This window comes from Nicotiana tabacum, chromosome 10 (assembly GCF_000715075.1).
Source record: "Nicotiana tabacum cultivar K326 chromosome 10, ASM71507v2, whole genome shotgun sequence".
In the NCBI taxonomy this organism is placed as follows: domain Eukaryota; kingdom Viridiplantae; phylum Streptophyta; class Magnoliopsida; order Solanales; family Solanaceae; genus Nicotiana; species Nicotiana tabacum.
Window position 1 is genome coordinate 57,496,934 of NC_134089.1, and position 22,277 is coordinate 57,519,210.

Genomic DNA, 22,277 nt, shown 5'->3' on the forward strand with positions numbered 1-22,277 from the left:
AGTTGGTCGCTAATTAGCGACCAATTTTGGTCTCTAAGGTAAAAGGACTAAATATTCTGATTTTGACTTTAGTGACCAACTTTGGTCGCTATATTAATTTAATAATTTAAATTTGGCGACCAAAGTTGGTCTCTACATATGAAATACGTTGTTTTTAATTTATCATTAATCATTAGAAAGCGACCAACTTTGGTCTCTAATCCAAATATTATATTTTAAAATATGGACAATAGAGACCAAAGTTGGTCGCTAAATTCAAGAATTTAATTTTTTTTAAAGATAAGCGACCAACATTGGTCGCTATATTTCCAGAAATTGTATTTTTTTTAATAGAAATCTGGGCAGGTAGCGACCAAGGTTGGTCGCTATTGCCCAGAATTTTTTTTTTTATAGTGAAATGCGACCAAATAGAGACCAAAGTTGGTTGCTTTTCTTGGTATATTTTTGCCAGAAACTGCCTGTTTTGGCAGCTACACCACCTGTCAGCTTACCAAACATCCTAAACAGGCATTTTATGCCAGCAACAACAACAACAACAATTAAAAGCAACAATCAATAGAACTAACACATTAAGCTAACAAAACTAAGTTAACGCTTATTACAAGCCCATTCGAACTAAAAAGAACTAACACAATAGAACTAAATTTTTTTGTCTAGTTCAAAGTATATAAAGTACTCAAGGAGTATTCTTTCAGCATCCTCGTCCGAAAGTTGGATTGTCTCGCCCGATTCATTAGGTGGTTGACTGCGTATGAATTCCCCCACGTCAGTTGCATGTGAAGCGAACCTATATGAAAAATTATATATATTGAATTAGTATTTCAAAATTTATATAAAAGTAAATCAAAATACTTAATGAAAAGTAAAAAACTTACATGTATATAGTCGAGGCTCGACCCTCCTTTCTGAACCAGTCTCTTTCTTCTTCTTTACAATACGAGTTTTATTGAATATCTCATCTTGCTTCATTGGCATCATAAAGCTGTCTGGTGGCTTTGGTGATTATCCTCGTGGTACTATTACTCGGGATGAACTTGGATACAGAGAATAACTTGGATACAGTACCTGACAGGGTGTGTCTTTGATCAATTGTTGATTTCTATAGCTACAATGATAATGAGAAGGCAACGACATGTGTTTCAAAATAGTGATGGTATAGATAGGATTTAACATTTCCTAAGTAGATAAAAAAGGTTATAGAGGAATTCTCTACTTCACTTTCCAAGAGGAAAAGAAGTTTGATTAATAGTGACAACGTTGATGAAGACGGAATGTTTTCCGTTGGTCATAGCAGTTCCCATAAAGCGGGGATCATAAGACTCTATGATGACAAAGATTATAGGAAGTTTTGTTCTAAACTTTCTTCCAAGTCTGATCCGTACAAGCTTAATATGATATTGGTGATATTTCTTCGGATTCAGACAATGATTTGACCGACAAAAGTATGGAAATGCTCTTAAAAAGAATTAAAGGTAAAATGTTTTTCTTGGTAGAGAAGGATGCTGAAAAGATTTTACCTTTAATTCTTTTTAAGAGCATTTCCATACTTTTGTCGGTCAAATCATTGTCTGAATCCGAAGAAATATCACCAATATCACATTAAGCTTGTACGGATCAGACTTGAAAGAAAATTTAGAACAAAACTTCCTATAATCTCTGTCATCATAGAGTCTTATGATCCCCATTCTATGGGAACTGCCATGACCAACGGAACACATTCCGTCTTCATCAACCTTGTCACTCTCAATTAAACTTCTTTTCCTCATGGAAAATGAAGTACAGAATTACTCTATAAGCTCTTCTTTTATCTACTTAGAAAATACTAAATTCCTACCTACACCATCACTATTTGAAACACATGCCATTGTCTTCTCATCATCATTGTCGCTACTGAGAAGAACAATTAAAGTCACACTTTGCCAGGTACTGTGTCTTAGTTATTCTTGGTGGAAGTTCTATTACATGTCTAATAACGTCATCAACCTCTTCTAATAATCCTCCGGCAATCTAAAATTCCAAAACATAAACTAAAAGTTCAATTCATATCCTAAACCTTCAATTCATATCCACAAAAGTTCAAGTCATATCCTAAAGGTTCAACTCATATCGTAAAAAGTTCAAGTCATATCGTAAAATTTCAATTTATATCGTACAAGTTCAATTCACAAGAACAAAACCTAAAAACTAAAAGTTCATCAATTCTTATCCTACGAGTATAAACATAAACTAAAAGTTCATTTTATATCCTAAAGGTTTAATTCATATCCACAAAAGTTCAAGTCATAACCTAAAAATTCTATTTATATCCTAAAAATTCAACTCATATCCTAAAAGTTTCAATTTATATCCTACAAGTTCAATTCACAAGAACAAAACCTAAAAACTAAAAGTTATATTCATATCAAACATAAACTAAAAGTTCAAGTCATATCCTAAAGGTTCAATACATATGCTAAAGGTTCAATTTATTTCCTAAAAGTTCAACTCATATCCTAAAAGTTTTAATTCATATCCTAAAAAGTTCAAGTCATACATAAAAGCTTCAATTTATATCCTACAAGTTCAATTCACAAGAACAAAACCTAAAAACTAAAAGTTATATTCATATCTTACGAGTTTAAACATAAACTAAAACTTCAAGTCATATCATAAAGGTTCAATACATATCCTAAAGGTTCAATTTATTTCCTAAAAGTTCAACTCATATCCTAAAAGTTTCAACTCATATCGTAAAAACTTCAAGTCATACATAAAAGCTTCAATTTATATCGTACAAGTTCAATTCACAAGAACAAAACGTACAAACTAAAAGTTCATCAATTCTTATTCAACGAATTTAAACATAAACTAAAAGTTCAATTTATATCCTAACGGTTCAATTCATATCCACAAAAGTTCAAGTCATATCCTAAAATTTCTATTTATATCCTACAAAAGCAACTCATATCCTAAAAGTTTCAATTCACAAGAACAAAACCTAAAAACTAAAAGTTATATTCATATCCTACGAGTTTAAACATAAACTAAAAGTTCAAGTCATATCCTAAAGGTTCAATACATATGCTAAAGGTTCAATTTATTTCCTAAAAGTTCAACTCATATCCTAAAAGTTTCAATTCATATCCTAAAAATTCAACTCATATCCTAAAAGCTTCAATTTATATCCTACAAGTTCAATTCACAAGAACAAAACCTAAAAACTAAAAGTTATATTCATATCTTACGAGTTTAAACATAAACTAAAACTTCAAGTCGTATCCTAAAGGTTCAATACATATCCTAAATGTTCAATTTATTTCCTAAAAGTTCAACTCATATCCTAAAAGTTTCAACTCATATCGTAAAAAGTTCAAGTCATACATAAAAGCTTCAATTTATATCGTACAAGTTCAATTCACAAGAACAAAACCTAAAAACTAAAAGTTCATCAATTCTTATCCTAAGAGTTTAAACATAAACTAAAAGTTCAATTTATATCCTAAAGGTTCAATTCATATCCACAAAAGTTCAAGTCATATCCTAAAATTTCTATTTATATCCCAAAAATTCAACTCATATCCTAAAAGTTTCAATTCATATCCTAAAAATTCAACTCATATCCTAAAAGTTTCAATTTATATCCTAAATTTCTATAAACCCTAGATTTTTATAAAATGTTAAATAATGATAAATACAACCTAAACCCTAGGTTTCTATAAAATACAATGTTAAATAATCAATTGAAACACTAGTCATTTGAAACTAATTCATAGCTAATAAACAAAACATTATAAGCTTACACAAAAGATATAAATTGTAATTATAACCTAGAATTTTTAGGAGGTGGAGAAGGAGAGAGATGCAGCGGCGGCATAGGCGACGGCGACGGGGCGACGGCAGCTGGGCGGTGGTCGTTGGTGGCGTGGGTGGGGCATCTGGTGCTGGGAGTTGGAAGGGGGGTTGAGTGTGAGAGAGAAAAGAGAGATTTTGGGAAATTTTTAGAAAGAATGGGAGGGGATCCCGGTTTTGACACTCTGGAATTAAAAATAGCGACCACAGTTGGTCGCTATTTTGGTAGGTAAATCAGTTTTGAATTTTTAGAAATAGCGACCAAAGTTGGTCGCTATTTCTAAAAAAATTATATTACTCTTAATTCAATTTAAAATTATACTTAGTGCATAGTATAGCGTAAGTATATATATATATATATATATATATATATATATATATATATATTGTATATATATAAGCTATATTCGATACAGTATGACCTAATACACTTATACGCAGTGCATAGTATAGCGTAAGTATATATATATATTATATATATATAAGCTATATTCGATACAGTACTACTTAATACACTTATACTCAGTGCATAGTATAGGGTAAGTATATATATATATATATATAAGCTATATTCGATACAGTCTTACATAAGTTATATTCGATATAATACTACCTAATACACTTATACTTAGTGCATAGTATAGCGTAAGTATATATAGTATATATATAAGCTATATTCGATACAGTATTACCTAATACACTTATACTTAGTGCATAGTATAGCGTAAGTATATATATTATATATATATAAGCTATATTCGATACAGTATTACCTAATACACTTATACTTAGTGCATAGTATAGCGTAAGTATATATATAAGCTATATTCGATACAGTATTACCTAATACACTTATACTTAGTGCATAGTATAGCGTAAGTATATATATTATATATGTAAGCTATATTCGATATAATATTACCTAATAGACTTATACTCAGTGCATAATATAGCGTAAGTATATATTTTATATATATAGAGAGAGAGAAAGAGAGAGAGAGAGACACGCACGATTCATAGTACTATTCATCCCTTGTATTACAAAAGTATTAACGGCTTATAGTTATATTATTTAGATAGTAAATACAAAAGTGATTTTTAATTTTGACCATTGTTGACCTGAATAGAGACCAACTTTGGTCGCTATTTATTCAAGAATTTAGTTTAGCGACCAAAGTTGGTCGCTATATTTAAATCAGATTTAATTATATTTCATATAATATTTAAATTAATAATATAATTATTAAAATTGTATAACTGGGCCCCATTTAAGCGACCAAAGTTGGTCGGTATCTGCCTACCCTTTAAGTAGCGACCAACGTTGGTCGCCATTTTTATATTATATATATTTATATTTTATAATTTTTTTAAAATAATAATATAATTATTAAAATTTTGTAGGTGAGTCCCACTTTAGCGACCAACATTGGTCACTAATCTCAGTAAATATTTGACCAAGAAAGTCTGACCAGTCCAGTCAACATTTTGACTAATATAGCAACCAAGTAGCGACCAAGGTTTGTTTCTTTTATTTATTTTATTATTTTCGCTAGTTTAGCGACCAACTTTGGTCGCTTTTTCCCACAGACCAATTTTGGTCGCCAAATTTTGGTCGCTTTTTTCCGGATTTCTAGTAGTGTTAATCCTTTTTCCGCACAGTTTCATGCTTTTTACCCATCTTTTTCAACTACTGATGGTGAGGGGGCTTTCTTTAATGTATCATGTTCACCATAATTAGTATTTTTTCCACGACCACGTCCACGACCTCGAGTAGAGTCATGGTATTTTTCATGCTCAGATTGATGAAAATTCATGTCATTCACTTTTGGGAATGGAGTTGAACTTGTAGGTCGACTTTCATGATTTTTCATCAACAACGTATTATATCGTTCATCAACAAGAAGGTGTAAAACTTCTTGTAAAATCCGTTCAGAATATTTTTTGAACCACATCTCTCGATATTGTTACTGCAGGAGCATGTCCGTAGCATAAAAAGTGATGAGCATTTTTTAAGCATATCATAGCCAATACTTTTATCTCCAAACAATTTCAGTTGTGAGGTCATCTAAAACATAGAAGAATTATATTCACTGACAAATTTAAAATCTTATATTCTTAAATGGATCCAATCATGACGTGCTTGTGGAAGTACAATCAATTTCAGGTTGTCGTATCTATCTTTCAAATAACTACACAATATAAGTGGATCTTTGACTGTGAGATATTTAATTTTTAAATTCTCGTCATCTTGACGACGCATTTTCTCACGATTGGGTGGGTGTGAAGTGTACTGAGGTTAAGGTACAATACCGAGCTCAAGATGTTAGAAGGTGCAAAACCAATGGGTGCAGGAGCTGCTATTGAATCCGGTTGAAGGAATAACATCGATTTAGCACGATCCTGATTTGATGCTTTATTATTTTCTTTTACGGTGTCTTCAAGACCCATATCATCAAGGTGGATCTCAACATCCAGCACCAAAGAAAGATAATTTTGCCCGTAATATCAAGGGCTACAAAATTTAGCTTTATAAAATTTGCCATTAATTAGAAAAGCGAGCCGATTGAAGCATACAAGGCTATAGAAAATTTAATTACGATTTCAAAAGACATTTTGGCCACAACTAAATTGAAGTATGAATTCTAGTTAGCAATTTATTTTCTAAATTAGACGATATGGAGGCTATACAAGATAAACGACTAAACGAGGGAGTGCTTACAACAACAATAACCCAGTAGAATTCCACAAGTGGGGTCTGGGAAGGGTAGAGTATACGCAGACCTTACTCCGACATCGAAGGAGTAGAGAGGTTGTTTCCGGGGACCCTCGGCTCAAAAAGACAAGGAGCTTTTACACAAATCTTCTAAAAATAATTTTTTTTATTTATAGCATTATTGGAAGGTTTGCATATACTCTGCCCTTCCCTGCCTCTCTACTCCTACGGGATAAGGGTAAGGTATGCGTACACTCTATCCTCCCCAGACCTCACTTGTGAGATTCTACTGGGTTGTTGTTGCTGTAGTATAACATTTTAGGGAAAACAAAAACAAAACATTAGTTCTACTGCAGTTCGCAAGCTAAACTGTATGGTTGGAACTTTGGAACTAACAGCAATTATTTTGGTAAGAAAAGAAAAGAAAACGAAGAAGGCGCAAAAGATGGGCATTCATGGGAACATATATGTGGCTAAAATGAGTTTACTAAAAGTGATTACAATAATCGGTCCAACACTTAAAAGAAAAATCTTTCCTAATTTTTTTAACGAGCATTGCTCTTCAAGACTATAATATAATGTATTTATCATTGGAAGGACAATTGATGGCAAGTGTGGTTCGTTATGCAGGATCGTGGATTACATACAACATAACATATATACATATATAATAGGGCAGTACTTACAAGACCCATAAACCAAATTAGTAGGCTTCCAGGTACTTGTTGAATCCTCCCTCTGATGCTCGGCTAGTGAGGGCTGGTTTCATTGTAACAATGGCAGACTCATTTGCTCCAGCTCTTAGAGCAGCCCTTCCAGCTTCCAAGAACCTATTGACTGCATCCTCTACGTATCGATTAGCTTCACCAACATTCATGTTCCGTCCAATATCAGGGTAGCTTTTGAGCACATGATCACCATTAAGCTGTGACGCAAGCTGGATCATTTCTATTTGAAATTCAGAGAGTTTTACATCTTCTCTTGGTCCCCATGGTCTTAGATTTGTCTTCACCTCAGGAAGTTTCTCTGCTTAGACATCATACGGATCAAATCATTATGATTATCCAGGTAAATGGGTGATAAAGCTCTTGTTTTATTTGAAGAATTAGGAGACTCCAAAGAAAAATGTGTATTAAGTTATTGCAAACATATAATAAATAACGAAAACAATTCCCCTTGTAACCGTTAAAGTTTGTCAATGACGGTTCACATATTACAACATAGTATTAGAGCAGGCACGAGTCCTCATTTCGAGTTTCATACAGCCTGCCATCACTATAAGTATTTCCCCATGTACTTGGCCTAGCAAACAGAATTAGGCTTGCATGTGCAGGATTGTATGTTGCAAACCTAAAATAATTAAACAAATGTAATTCCTTTCTAACCATCAATTAAGTTTTTATTCACGCAACTCCACACAAGTATAAATCATAGATCCACTCAATTCATCCAAACTGATGGTTATATCAGAGATCCAATCTGTTCTATCAACAACCCAAGCCCACATTGAAGCAATTTTCACAAATAATCAAAGATACAGCACCCCATTCTTCTTCCTCCGACATTCTAAAAGCTGTAAAAGATCAAATCAGTTTTACCATATCACACACCTGAATAAAGGATAACTGCAGCATTCACCGATACCAGAGATGGAAAACACCTCATTGATTTAAATGATGAAAGAGAAACTACAACTCCTGCAGTAGCTAAAGTGGGAAAAAGCTTAAAAGAACACCCTCTTGAAGTCGGGAAAACGAGTTCATGCGGGAGCCCATAGTATTCCATAAGTGTAAAGCAGCTTACCCAGAAAAAAAAAATTGTGTTTGCTTAGCATCATAACAAGTTTGAGGAAAGAAACAGCTTTTACTAGAAATAGTAGTCATAACGCGTTAAAAGTACGAATAAAGTTTTAGTAATAGAGTCTTTACTATATGTGCTTTTGAAGAATTTTAGCAGATATATTTTTACTGTATAGTGTTTCCTAAAGTATTCAACATCTAAAAAACAACCATATATATTCCATGGAACTCCTTACTTTCCGGTCTAAGTGACTATTAGTTAGTCTGTATGAACATAGAATTTTCAGTATTAAGCATGTAGTAATTGGGAAATACGCTAAATAATTGTTCATGGTTTGATGAAGTTGTACCTGGACAATCATCACGGGGAGTCTTACGCATGCGGAAATAGTTCTCAAAGCTCCCAGCCCATGCATCTCGTTTGGTTAAGAAACTCGACTTCAGATTAAAAAGTTTTTTCACAGTTGCTGGTATGGAAGAGTGCTCAAATTGTGAAGATGGGGTTGGACCGTTTGTTTCATGGATCACTGCATCAAACATATTGATAAGGTAAGGTTAAAGATAATTCTGATCCATCTTCACCAAAGAAAGCAAATTATATATGCGCCAGTTTCTTATCATAGAAGAATATATTACATTTTTTCCTCTGCAAGCACATAGGTTACTTGACGTTAGCATCTAATGTACCATCGATTTAATTTCAACAGGAGAATATTTCACTTTAATGGCCTTGCAGAAATATTTCTTATTTTAATAAGCCAAGTAGTAGAACCTGAGGTATATTATACACACAGCCGCTCTAACAGGCTTAAAGTTGCTCAAGTCTAGCGCAGTAAAAACTCTTTGAACTGCCAACACCAAACATTAGCGCAAGAAATTCTTGTAAAGTTGTAATGGCACCTCTTTTGTGTTCAACATGGTTATAACTCATAAGCTTCAACGGCAGGCATATAGCAATACCACGACTAGAAAGTTTCTTAGTTAATTTACAAATTTTTCATCTCAAAGCTGCCGGTAAATTATTTTGGCAAAAAACAACCCCACTGAGTCCTATTCCTATCACCAGCTTTACCACATATATTTCTCCTAATCAAATGATAAGTAGTAAATATCAACCACAAAAAGTACCTTAAACAGTTAAATGATAATGAAATGAAATACAAGTAATTAGTCAATATAAAGCTACTCACCAGTGCCTTTGTCAATCCATGGGGAAATCAAGAAAGCAGGGACACGCACACCCAAGCGGTCAAATCTGAAGTAATATGGAGGAGGCCCTATAATCCCATCAGGATTAGGCACCCCAGATACCGGAGTTGGTACATGATCAAAGAACCCGCCATGTTCATCATACGTAATCAACAGTGCCATTTCTTTCCACTGTGGACTCGCCCTCAGAGTCTCATAAACCTCCTTCACAAATTTCTGTCCAAGTGCTACATCGTGGGATGGATGGTCATCATTAGCCGGGTCAAGTTTAATATCAAAGTATCTCTGCTCAATCACCACGTAATTTGGTAGCTTCCCAAGTTTAGCGTGGAGTTTGAACTTCAATGCATAATCATGAAACTTAAAAATGTGTTTGAGTTTTCTCAGTGACTTGAAAAAAAACGTAGCTGGGATGTTTTGGTAATAAATTCCAAAAGAGAGGCCATTTTCGTCTAAAGAATCGAAGATGGTCTTTTGAGGGAACCCATGGATTAAATCTTTGCGGACATTGCTGGAAGCTCCGTGAGAAGTTGCCGAGTGAACATAAAACCGGTTCGGCTGAGTTGAAGCCGGAACCGACGCGAACCACCGGTCGAACACCCCGAACTCATTCGCTAACTCCCTGTAAACCGGTAACAACTCCGGTTTAAACCCGCTCATCACGGTTTTCTCCATATCAGGGACGCCCATATTGAGAGCCTGCTGCACGAACCCGTTCATGGGAGCCGGGTTAGCAGAAGAATCATTGGACCCGAATATCTGCTCTCGAATAGCTTGAATGGAGTGACCCGGGTCGGAGTCAACGAAGACAGCATCATCGGAGACAAAGATTTTCGGGGAAGAAGGGTCGGAGGCATTGACCCGGTTAAACTCAGAGCCGTTCAGGCCGTCGATATCGGGTCGGGTCTTGTGAAGCCAACCTAGGATGTGATCAAAGGAGCGGTTTTCCATGACCAGAACGACAAGGGTCTTGATGGGTCCATCGATTTTGTGATGCTTGCGCTTGTGAAAGGGGAAGGAAGAGGAAAGGGAAGGGGATAAAAGGAGGTAAACTAAGAAGAATAAAGTTAAGCGGGTCGCCGGGAAAAGCATTTTCCGATGACGCATTTCCGTTCCGGCGACGGCAGGTAAGGATGATAATGAATAATGGATATGTGCCGCTTCGGCAAGAATAGTCAAGTGGAATTGTCAAAAACATATATAATATGTAGTAGTGTTGATGGAAAATGGCATATCCGGTGAGAATTATTTGGTACTCCTCATTTGATAGTGGGTTTACCAAAAATTTTGTGGGACACAGTACTACTTTTGTCTTAGCCAAGTTATATCCGTTCTGAAATTTGGCAGTATTTCTTTGTTTTTGTTTTTTTCTTTCCAACTATGCGCAAATTAGTTCAAAGGAAAAAAGAGGAGAGAGATAATAATAAAAGATGTATACTGCAGATAAATTTAATGACAGCATTCAAAAGAATTAAACCATAAAACAAATAGATGAATTTGTTTGAGTTTTTTCTAAATAAATTGTTGGTAGGTACATGTCATTCTTTATATTCATCAGTCAAATTACTGCTTGAATTGATAAACTCTCCTTGATTGCATTGAATTTAATCTAATTTGTTTTTTGGTTTTTCTGTTTGTTGTTTGCATTGCAAAGTTGCTTGATTAGGGTGGTTTTCACAAGTATCATTTGACTTGGAAGTGATTGAAGTAATTCAAAAATTACCGTGACTATAGAGGTTTGATCAATTTTGGTGATGTAGCTGTTGCAGCTGCTTTTCGTGCATCAACTGCTTTCATTTGACCGTTGGCTCATATCCTGAAGCCAATCACTGGTTCAAATATTCTTTAATATTAAAATTTTCAATAATTGCTTCAAAATTGCTATGTAAAAATCTTTTCATATTTTGATTAGGAGTACTTGTTGTTTCTTCTCTACTTTTCACTTTGACGATATTTATCGTGCACTTCATCGGCTATCATGATTTTCTTGGCAGTGGAGCATGTTATGATTTAATATTCCAAGCCATAGGTATATGTAATTTGAGAAAGAATTAGTCACAAAAGAAATTCCCGGATAGGAACATCAAGATCAAAGCATGCCCATTGAATAGGCTCTTGAATTAGTATCACCAACCATCTTGACATGTGTACGAGCAAGATTAGCCTTTGATAAGGCAGGGCCGAAACATGAATTTAAAATTTATGAGTGCACGTTACCCGGTTATATAAGGTTGCATCCGCCTTTGAGGCAAGGGGTATAGTGGACCTGACGAATCTAGAATATGTAGATGAACAATTAAGGCAATAGGAATGACAGTGTTTGAGTTGAGGTACACAAAAAATAGAATGTATTTGAACATGCTCAAGAACTAATAGTGTATCCGCAACTTGAGTGTAACTCCTATCAAAGCAGTAAAAAGAATAATTAATAGAATAGAAAGTTTGATGGTTTTATAAAATATTCGGTACACAAACCTAATAGTACTTAATTGACCAACCAATCAAATTGACACTCGAACTCTTTCTCCATGACTCATACTAAGGCATTGTATTACTAACAGTATCTTCACACATTTATAAGTAATCTACACAAAAGAAATATAGAATAATATTTTACTACTTGTGAATCTGATTGAGGTACTTTGGCTATTTAAGAAAAAGGTACAAAATTCACCTTCATAATTGTTGTGTTGTACTCAACCAAAAAATGGCACTTCAGCAACGATGGCCAAAAGCGTTATGACCCGATAGGTCATCTTACGAATTTAAATCAAATTCTGTATTTCGAGGCTTTAAAACCTCATTTTATCCATTCTCAATTTGCGTGCGTAGTCCGGACGTGTTTTCGAAAAGCTTTTATGTTGAAAGTTGATAAAATAAGGAATTTTGCTTTAAAATCTCATTTGAGTTGACTTTGGTCAACCTTTTTAGTAAACGGGCCAGCACTCATATTTTAACAATTTCGGTGGGTCCATATTGAAATATGGGACCTGGGCGTATGCCTAGAATCGGATTCGGAGGTCCTTAGCCCGAGTTATGAATTTTTGTTTAAAATTAAAAGTCTGAAAATTTGTTTGTTTTTAAGAAATTAGTGATGTTTGATCTCGTTGGTATCGGGTCCGTATTTTGGTACCGGAGCCCGGTACAGGTTCAATATAATATTTTTGACTTATCTATGAAATTTAGTGGAAAATGGAGTCGGTTTGACTTGATTCGGACGTCCGGCGGTAAAAATAGAGATTTTAAAGCTTTCTTGAAAATTTCATTTGATTTGGTGTTCAATTCGTATTTCTAGCTGTTATTTTGGCGATTTGATCGCGCGCGTGCACACTCGTATGATGTTTTTAGACTAGTGTGCACTTTTGTTTGGAGTCCCGAGGGGCTTGGGTGTCTTTTTGGATCTTTGGTTGAGAGACTAGTAAAGTTAAGAAATTTAGAAGTTTGACTATGGTCAATATCGGGTTAAGACGATCTCTTTTCAGTATTTTGAGTGCGCGAGCATGTCCGTAGTGTGTTTTATGATTGAAATTCATATATGGTTTGTATCCGGGAGATTCCGGATGAGATTTGGGGTGGCTTCGGATCATTTCGGAGAAGTTTGAATTTTGTTGGTTTCTGGTGCGACACTGTTCATTCGCAATTGCGAACCATTTATGACAATTGCGAAAACATTGTTCATTCGCAAATGCGATACCTGCAGCTGAACAAAAGATGACTTAGACGGGATTTTTGATTTACTTCCCAAATTTTCAAAACCTAAACCACAAAAGGCGATTTTTCAAAGAACTTTTTTTCCCCAAATCATTGGTAAGTGATCTTAAACTAATTTCTTTCAATCTTTCACTACTTTTTCATAAGATTCAACCAAAAATCTAAGGTTTTCATGGTAAAATTGGGAGGTTTTGGGTAGAAACTAGGGATTTTGAAATTTGGGAATTTAGACCTCAAATTGAGGTCGGATTCCAAAACTAATTATATATCTAGGCTCGGGCATGAATAGGTAATCGGGTTTTGGTCCGAATTTTGGGTTTGGACCAAGCGAGCTTGAGTGTTGACTTTTGTTGATTTTTTCAAAAATGGCCTAAATTGAATTCTTTTCAATCGTGGATAGATCCTAAGGCTTTATTTGAATCATTTGGTTGATAAATTGCTAGATTCTATTGGTCCAGATGCTTGTGTAAGGGGAAAAACTGTGATTGAGCTGTGAGTTTGGTCGTTAGAGCGAGGTAAGTGTCGTGGTTAACCTTGGCTTGAGGGATTAGGTATTATTTGCCTATTTGCTACGTGTTTAGATTTTGAGTACAACATATAGGTGAGGTGACGAGCACCTATGTGTTGTTGTCGAGTCATAGCATGCGAATGAGTCTTATTCTTGTAATTGTTGTATTCTTGAATCATATTGTTCATGCTTAGACTAGCTATCCGTCATGTTGAGCAACTCTTATCATGTTTTACGAAATTTGGTATTGATTGAGTATTTACTCAAAGTTGAGGTTGGTATTGTGGAACTAAATGTTGAAGTAAGACTGTTCTTGATATTTCTATCTCTCTGTTGTTATTGTTCATTGTTTTTGGTGAGGGAGAGTGTTAAAGCATGAAGGGTGATGTCGTACAATATTTGTGACTGAGAGTTAATGCACGAAGAGTGATGTCGTGCCATGATATGTGAGTGTTAATGCACGAATTGTGATGCCGTGCCATTTATTTTGTTTATATGGTGAGGATGAGAGTTAATACACGAACGGTGATGCTGTGTCATTTCTGTTAATTATTATGGTGAAGTTGAGAGTAAAAGCACGAAGGGTGATTCTGTGCACTTGTCTTTACCGTGTTTAATACTTTCATTGGTGCAAAGCATATTGTCTGATGTGGTTTCTTTACTGTTAAATTTTTCTTTATCTTGTACTCCCATCAGCATGTTTCCCCTCCCGTTAATATCTGTTCAGCTTCTCTTAGTCGTTATTGTGCTCGTTTATTGTTTAACTGCACAGGTTTATGAATGTGTCTTGAGAAAAGTAATTAAAAAACCCTGATATGCGAACCATGGCGATACTACCAAAGTATAAATTGTAGTTCACTCACAGTGTATACTGAACAACCACAAAATATTCCACATCAAGAAAGATGGATATTACCGAAGAAAGAAGACAAATCTACAAAGGATCTGAACCTAATTTTTGTATATATTGTAGTTCTGGAATTCTTTTCCAACGGCACAAGCGAATCGTAGTTTTGATATGCCTGTAGAGAGATATAATTATTTTAGCCAGGGCGCACAAAGATGTGAAAAGCAGATAACATAAATTTATAGCTGAGTTAAGAGGAATATATTTATAAATGTACAATTAATTTGGCCTTGATTATTGTATATTGTAGTTCTAGAAGTCCACTTTCCAAAGGCATAAGCAAATTGTCTATTCGACATGTATGTAGATAGATGTGATTTTTTTAGTCATAATGCTCAAAGATGTGAAAAGTAGAATACCAAAATTCATAATTGAATTAAAAAGCATATCTGTATTAATTTACAAAGAATCTGGACCTTAATTTTTTATATATTGTAGTTCCACAAGTGCTTTTTCTAATGGCACAAGCGGAGCGTGGTTTCGACCTATCAGCAAAGAGATATAACTTTTTTAGTATGGTCGCGCAAAGCTAGAAAAAGTATAATGACAGAAATTCAGAATTGAGTTAAAAAAATATCTATTTAAAAATACAAACAATCTAGACCTGAATTTTTAAGATATTAGTTCTAGATTTCCTTTTTCCAATGACATAAGTGGATCGTGATTCCGATGTGTCTATAGAGAGATTTGATTTTCTTATTCAGGACGTGCAAAGCTGTAAAAAGTATAATATCAGAATACCATAACTAAATTCAAAAGCATATGTGTATAAATCTACAAAAAATGGGGACATTTTTTTGTATACATTACGACTCCAGAAGTTCTCTTTACAATGACAACAGTAGATCGTGGTATCGATGTGTCTTCAAAGATACATTATTATTTTACTCAACGCCTGTTGTTTCTATTAAAGTTTATGATTCATGAGTTTGTAGATATAATTACTTTAAAAAAAGAAGGATCAAGGAAAAGGAAATGCAAAGAACAGAGAATAGGTATGTACCTCTTCTATGTGACCATAGAAACATCAAAGCCATGTTAAGAAGTCTAAATATCATGAAAAATCTTTTGGATATATGAACATATAGTTAAATAGTTCTCCTAAAGTTCAATGTGGTGCTTGCATAGCAAACTTACTTGGTCAATGTGGCTTCTACAAATATCACAACAGACTTAGAAGTGACTAAAGCACTTCAAAATGACTGTTACCGTAGAGATTGATCACTTGTGGTGTTGCAACTCCTTTCCGAGTCTCAGTGATGATAGGCTATAATTACGCATTTTAGTTGCTTATTACATTGTAATTTATTGCACTTTAATTGAGTTTGAGCTTTAATCACTAGTGTTTTGCATTAATTGTGTGTTTTATGCCTTGTAGGAGTGATTCCGATCTATATAGATGTTATGGAATGAATTCAAGCTATTCTGGATCTTTGAAGTCTGAGTTAAAGCCCGAGGAGTAAGTTGTGATCGTGTTCGGGGATCAACGAATAATAGTGCACTTTAAGAACGAAACGAATAATCGAGCAGGCAGGCATACTGTGCATTGTCCAGTAAAATGCACATAATTTTTCCCTGAGAAATCCATTTTGGTCTCCACAATATATAGTTGGAAAGTTATTGAAATGGACTATAACATTCATGTTTTACATTTTTTCAAATTTCCACAGCCGTGTCGCGTGGGGCGGCGCGCCACGGCTGCCCATTTTTGCTGCTGGAAAAAATTGCAATGTCTCTAGCAAACCCCACTACCACACTGCATGGCGGCGTGCCTGTGTATTTTTACAGAGTAACAATCCTATTTCACATAGGAGAAGGTGGTTTCGTCTGGGCCCGACCCTACTTAGTATAAATATATGTAAAAACATTATTTTGAGGAATGAGAGGGTGATATACTTTCGACCAAGGGAGAGCATAGAGCCGCCGTGGAGGCCGGGTTCCATCTTTTCTTCCACCAAACATAGTAATTTTTATGTTTCTTTGTATGATCTGCTCTTTTGCTACCATGTCTATGTGGAGCTAAACTTCACATTCTAGGGTTGTGGTTCTTTCATGATTATTGTTATTCGAATATTGATTTTGATTTCTTAGTTATTATATTGGTTTATTTGTTCAAACTTGCGCTTAATTATTTGATTTCTTAATCACCAATTGAATACTATCTACAAATCTAGAATTGAATTTGAAAGTGAGAATTCTAGATTGCATATAGGATAGAGTAGAGCATGTTCTTGAACCTAGGCATCGGGTAACGGATTCGTGGTTAGGATAGACATATACCTAATTACCTTGCTTGGTTGATGTATAGAAATTATAAATGCGTTTTGGCTAGTTCTAACTCCATAGACATATAGGCGTTAGGTTAGCTTGAATGAGTGGGCAAGAACTCGACATATTCTTATGAGCAATATTAACCGTGTAAACCAATAAGCTAGATGGATTAGTTACTCAATTCAATTGAAGAATACTAGAGGATTGTTAGATAGCCCATAACCGTAGATCGTTTTCACTACATTGATAACATAAAAATATGCTCTATCTTTTTGTTCAAAGTTCATTATTTGTTTTTATTTATTTTAATTAGTTTAGAAACAAATTGAAACGACCCGACTTGTCGTTTTAAGAATTAACGCCTCGTTCAACGACTTAAGATCTCGACCAACTTCGTAATATGTATTATGTCTCGCATGTGAGGTCGAGTTTGGTTTTCAGAAGATTCGGAGTTAAATATAAAGAATATTTTGAGGCTTAAGTTGGAAAAAGTCAACCGGATATTGACTTATGTGTTAGAGGGTTCGGATGTGAATTCTGATGGTTCGGTTAGCTTCGGGAGGTGATTTGTGACTTAGGAGAGTGATTGGAAGTGGTTTTGGAGGTACGGTATAGAATTAGGCTTGAATTGGCGAAGTTAGTATTTTGGCGAATTTCTGTAGCTTCGTTATGTCATTTTGGACTTGTCTGCAAAACTTGAGGTCATTCGGACTAGTTTTCATGTGTTTCGGCATTGGTTGTGAAATTTGAAAATTAAATAAGTTCTTAGGCTTGAATCCATGCATAATTGGTGATTTCGATGATATGTGATGTGATTTGAGGCCTCGACTAAGTCCGTGATGTATTTTTAGACTTGTTAGTGCTTTTGGTTGAGGTCCCGGGGGCCTCGGGTGTGTTTCGGGTGAGTTTTGAGCGAGTACCGACACCCCGGAACTTAGAAAAATGGAGAGGGCAGCAGTGGCGGCGCGGACCGCGCTCCTTCTCGCGCTGGGCGCGCGGCCGCGCAGGGGAAGAATCTGCAGGTCACTGGTCCTACTTCGGAAGCTCATATCTTTTGATCTACAAGGAATGTTGAGGTGATTCAAAAACGAAAGTTGTAGAGCATTGAATCTAGTTTTCAGAAATATATTATAATAGGCATTTGGACATTTGTAGAGAAAGTTACGGCCTAAATAGTGAAGCCTGTCACTGCAGTCAAATTGCTGCGCGGCCGCGACCATTTTTGTGCGGTCAGCACTCCCTGGGCGCGGACCGCGGTCATTTTTGTGCGGTCAGCACTGTCGGAATCCGAGGGGTACTCTATAAATACGAGATTTTGGGTTTTATTTGATATTTTGACCTATAGAGCTCGGATTTTGGCGATTTTTCGAAGGTTTTTCAAGAAATTGGTCGGGGTAAGTGATTCTAACTCAGATTTGGTTAGAGTACATGAATCTATCACTGAATTCATCATTTAATTCGTGATTTGAGATGGAATTTGGGAAGAAAATTTTGGAACCTTTCAAAAATGTAAAATGATGATATGAAGGACCAAATGATATCGGAATTGGATAATTTTGGTATGGTTGGACTCGTGGTTGAATGGGTGTTCATATTTTGCTACTTTCGTCGGATTCTGAGACGTGGGCCCCACGAGCAATTTTGAGTTAAATTTCGGATTTTAATGGAAAATGTAGAAATTCATATGTAATTAATTCTTATAATTTTTATTGACTGGATTGAATTGTTTATGACTAGATTTGAGAATTTCGGACTCGAATTCACGAGGCAAAGGCTTGAGTTGGCCGTGAAAGTTCGAGGTAAGTGTTTGTTCTAACTTTGACTTGAGGGAATAGGATTAGGATGTTATTTGCTACTTGCTAATGTGGAGTACGGTGTATAGGCATGGTGACGGTTATCTATGCACCAGAGTCTAGCATGACCGTGGGTCTTAATTGCTTTTAATTCGAATAATGTGACACAATCTCCTTGTTTACTTGATGAGTTTCATATAATGTGAACGATTGAGGTAGAATTGTGATTGGTGTACTTTTGGAGCGTTATCTCGAACATGAATGGGTTAGTTGAGGAAGAAGTGATTTAAAAAGAGAATGTGTTGTGAGTACTCCCTTGCCGGGATGTGTAGACTGATATATGTACTCTCCCCTGTCGGGATATTTTTGGTTGTTAGCTGTACCCTTGTCGGGTTAAAGGTATTGAGTTGTTATCCTCCCCTGAAGGGGCCTACTATATAAAGTCAGATATTATATATGATATTATGGGATCGCGTGGCACGCCGTCCACTTATATATGATATTATGGGATCGTGTGGCACGCCGTCCACTTATATGTGATATTATGGGATCGTGTGGCACGCCGTCCATTTATATATGATATTATGGGATCGTGTGGCACGCCGTCCACTTATATATGATATTATGGGATCGTGTGGCACGCCGTCCACTTATATATGATATTATGGGATCGTGTGGCACGCCATCCACTTATATATGATATTATGGGATCGTGTGGCACGCCGTCCACTTATATATGATATTATGGGATCGTGTGGCACGCCGTCCACTTATATATGATATTATGGGATCGTGTGGCACGCCGTCCACTTATATATGATATTATGGGATCATGTGGCACGCCGTCCACTTATATATGATATTATGGGATCGTGTGGCACGCCGTCCACTTATATATGATATTATGGGATCGTGCACAAAGGGTGATGACGTGTACTTTCTGTTTGCTGTGTTTACTTGTTATTGACAATTCAAGTGTATTAACTGTTTAGATCACTTTACTGTTGTAATCCGTTGTGTTGGAATCCATAGTGTTTACAATACTTTGCCTTATTATTTTAATATGTTCAATACTTCAAATTTCAAGAATTGTTACATTCTTAGCTCAATTGATTTCTCGACTAAAGTTTCCTTAAACCGTTTGAGGTTGTACTTTACTTAAAAAGGAATTTCTACTATGTTTTGATTTATTAATTTTTCGTATTAAAGGTAATGATTCCTTTGATAATGTACTTTTATTGAAAATGGTATTTTCTTTATCAAATGATTTCTAAAAATAACTTCATCTTTTCTTGTTGATTTCCTAATTGGGTTGGAAGTTGTACTCTACTTTATGTTAAGTGAATGAGGCTCCTTGAACATTCTTAATTGTACTGGGTTATGGAACCTATGAGCTGAGTAACATGAGAATATTGTTGTGCAATGTGAGATAGAAATATGTGGGCACAAGGTGCCGGGGAAAATATTATGGTTTTATTTAATGGCACGTGAGTTGTCCGTGCGGTTGTGACATAAATGTGGGCACGAGGTGCTGTGAAATTTCGAAAGTGGGCTGAGACCTATATTATTTATGATTATGATATGAGGTGTCACAAGGTGACCTTTACTCGAAAGAATTATATTCGAAAGATGCTTATATGAAAGATATCTATTTGAAGGAAATATATTCAAAATATATTTATTGAAAAACATATTATCTTAGAGATTATTACTTGAAGGATTTATAGGCGAAAGATTTATATTTGAAGGACTTGATTAACTGATTGCACTTGTATTTATTATTGGTTGAGAAACATTTATGGTGTTCTTGTTGCCTGCTATTTATCTCATTGGTTGATCATTGTTGCCATCGTTGTTACTTGCTTCCTATTATTTTTGTACGCTATATGGCACAGGTTTATTCGGTAGTCTGGTCCTAGCCTCGTCACTACTTCGCTGAGGTTAGGCTAGGCACTTACCAGCACATGGGGTCGGTTGTGCTGATACTACACTTCTGCACATTTTTTTGTACAGATCCAGGTATTTGATCAATAGTAGCTGTTCGTTGCAGTGGAGACTCGAGATAAACCCACTGCAGCCTTCGCGGTCCTCGGAGTCACCTTCAATTGTACTTATTTCCATATGTTCCTTTTGTTCGGAACAGTGATGTACTTATTGTGTATAACTCTCAGAAAAAAACTTATGACTTGTACTACCGGTTTTGGGAATTGTATTTTGTTCAGAGTAATTTAATTTAAAGTTAGTGAATACCCATATTATTACAGTAAATGTTAGGCTTACCTAGTTTAGAAACTAGGTGCCATCACGACTTTTTTGGAGGGATTTTTGGGTCGTGACACAAATACTTCTAGTTTTTAATTCTTGTTTAGATAGTTAGGATAGTCTAATTTAGTTAGTAGTTAATCACAAGTCCTTTTGGATTCGATATCCGACTTTTAATCATTTTATTACTTGATGGCCGCGTATACTTGCATGTGCATTTGGCCGCAACACTTAGCTGTTTTCATTTGATTGTCGCCTCATATCCTTAAACCAATGAGTGGTTCACATAAAACTTTAAAATGCCAATTTCCAATCACTGGTTCAAATAAACTTCAAATTGCTATGTAAAAGCTCAAACCTATTTCAACCTTTGACAGACCATGACAATTAATATTTTTTTACTCGATCTTTAAATGCCACATTTATGACTCAACAAAATTATAAACCAAATTTGACGAACAATATACCTTAAATGTGAGAATGTACCGTATTCACTTTATTCCAAAGAAGAGACCGATTAGTAAGCATTCGAGGGTCATGAGGTAGCTACTTCCAACCATGTTAGAGAAAAATTTGCATAAAAGATTTGCCACTAAGAAATCTTTCTTATTGATTCAACTATGAATTACCAATTTTCCTTTGTCAGATATATCTGTATACAGTGAAATCGGAGGGACCAATTTCTCGCCACTAAGGTGCATTCGGGGAGTCATATTGGTATCTCGAGGCTGTAGGGTTACGGTCAAGCTCCCACCCCCGAGGTTCGCTCACGACCCAACAAAGATTCCGAGGGTGGGGAACTCCCCAGGCAAGCAACTAGCATCAACAGAGTCTAGTATCGTGCCTATCCGTCCCATACCTGTGCCTTTACATTTAATGCATTCTGTACTATGTTGTATTTCCCCTCCTATATAAAGGGGATCTACGCCACTTTGTAAGGGGATGATGTTGATCCAACTATTCTCCACAAGATCAATAATATCTCTCTCTCTTTCTTCTCTCTAACTTACCCGCTCTTACTCGCTCGAGATCATTCTTAGCATTTATTACTTTCATACTTATTCTTTATTTATTGCTTGATATTGGCCATAAAGAGCCTTCTTTAATTATAGTCTAACTGTTATCCCTCTCCCGGTTACCCCCGATAGCTCCATCTCGAGTCGGATATCGACCCCGAGGCCCCTTATCGACCAGTCCGAATCCCGGGCGGCAAGCCCTTCAGTTTGATTGTTGTTCCATTTTAGCTTGTATCTCTTCGTTAAACTTCATGATCTTA

The 22,277-nt window shown here is 35.6% G+C and overlaps 1 protein-coding gene across 1 annotated transcript; it reads right to left on the reverse strand.

Annotated features, from left to right (window-relative positions):
- Positions 1-6,966: 6,966 nt before the first annotated feature.
- On the reverse strand, positions 6,967-10,853 carry LOC107821175 (non-specific phospholipase C1). The gene is made up of 3 exons (XM_016647594.2): positions 9,531-10,853; positions 8,691-8,867; positions 6,967-7,567 (listed from the first exon to the last, which is right to left on the reverse strand). Exons 1-3 carry the CDS (start codon positions 10,654-10,656, stop codon positions 7,245-7,247), a joined length of 1,626 nt encoding a protein of 541 aa, XP_016503080.2. The 5' UTR covers positions 10,657-10,853; the 3' UTR covers positions 6,967-7,244.
- Positions 10,854-22,277: the final 11,424 nt, after the last annotated feature.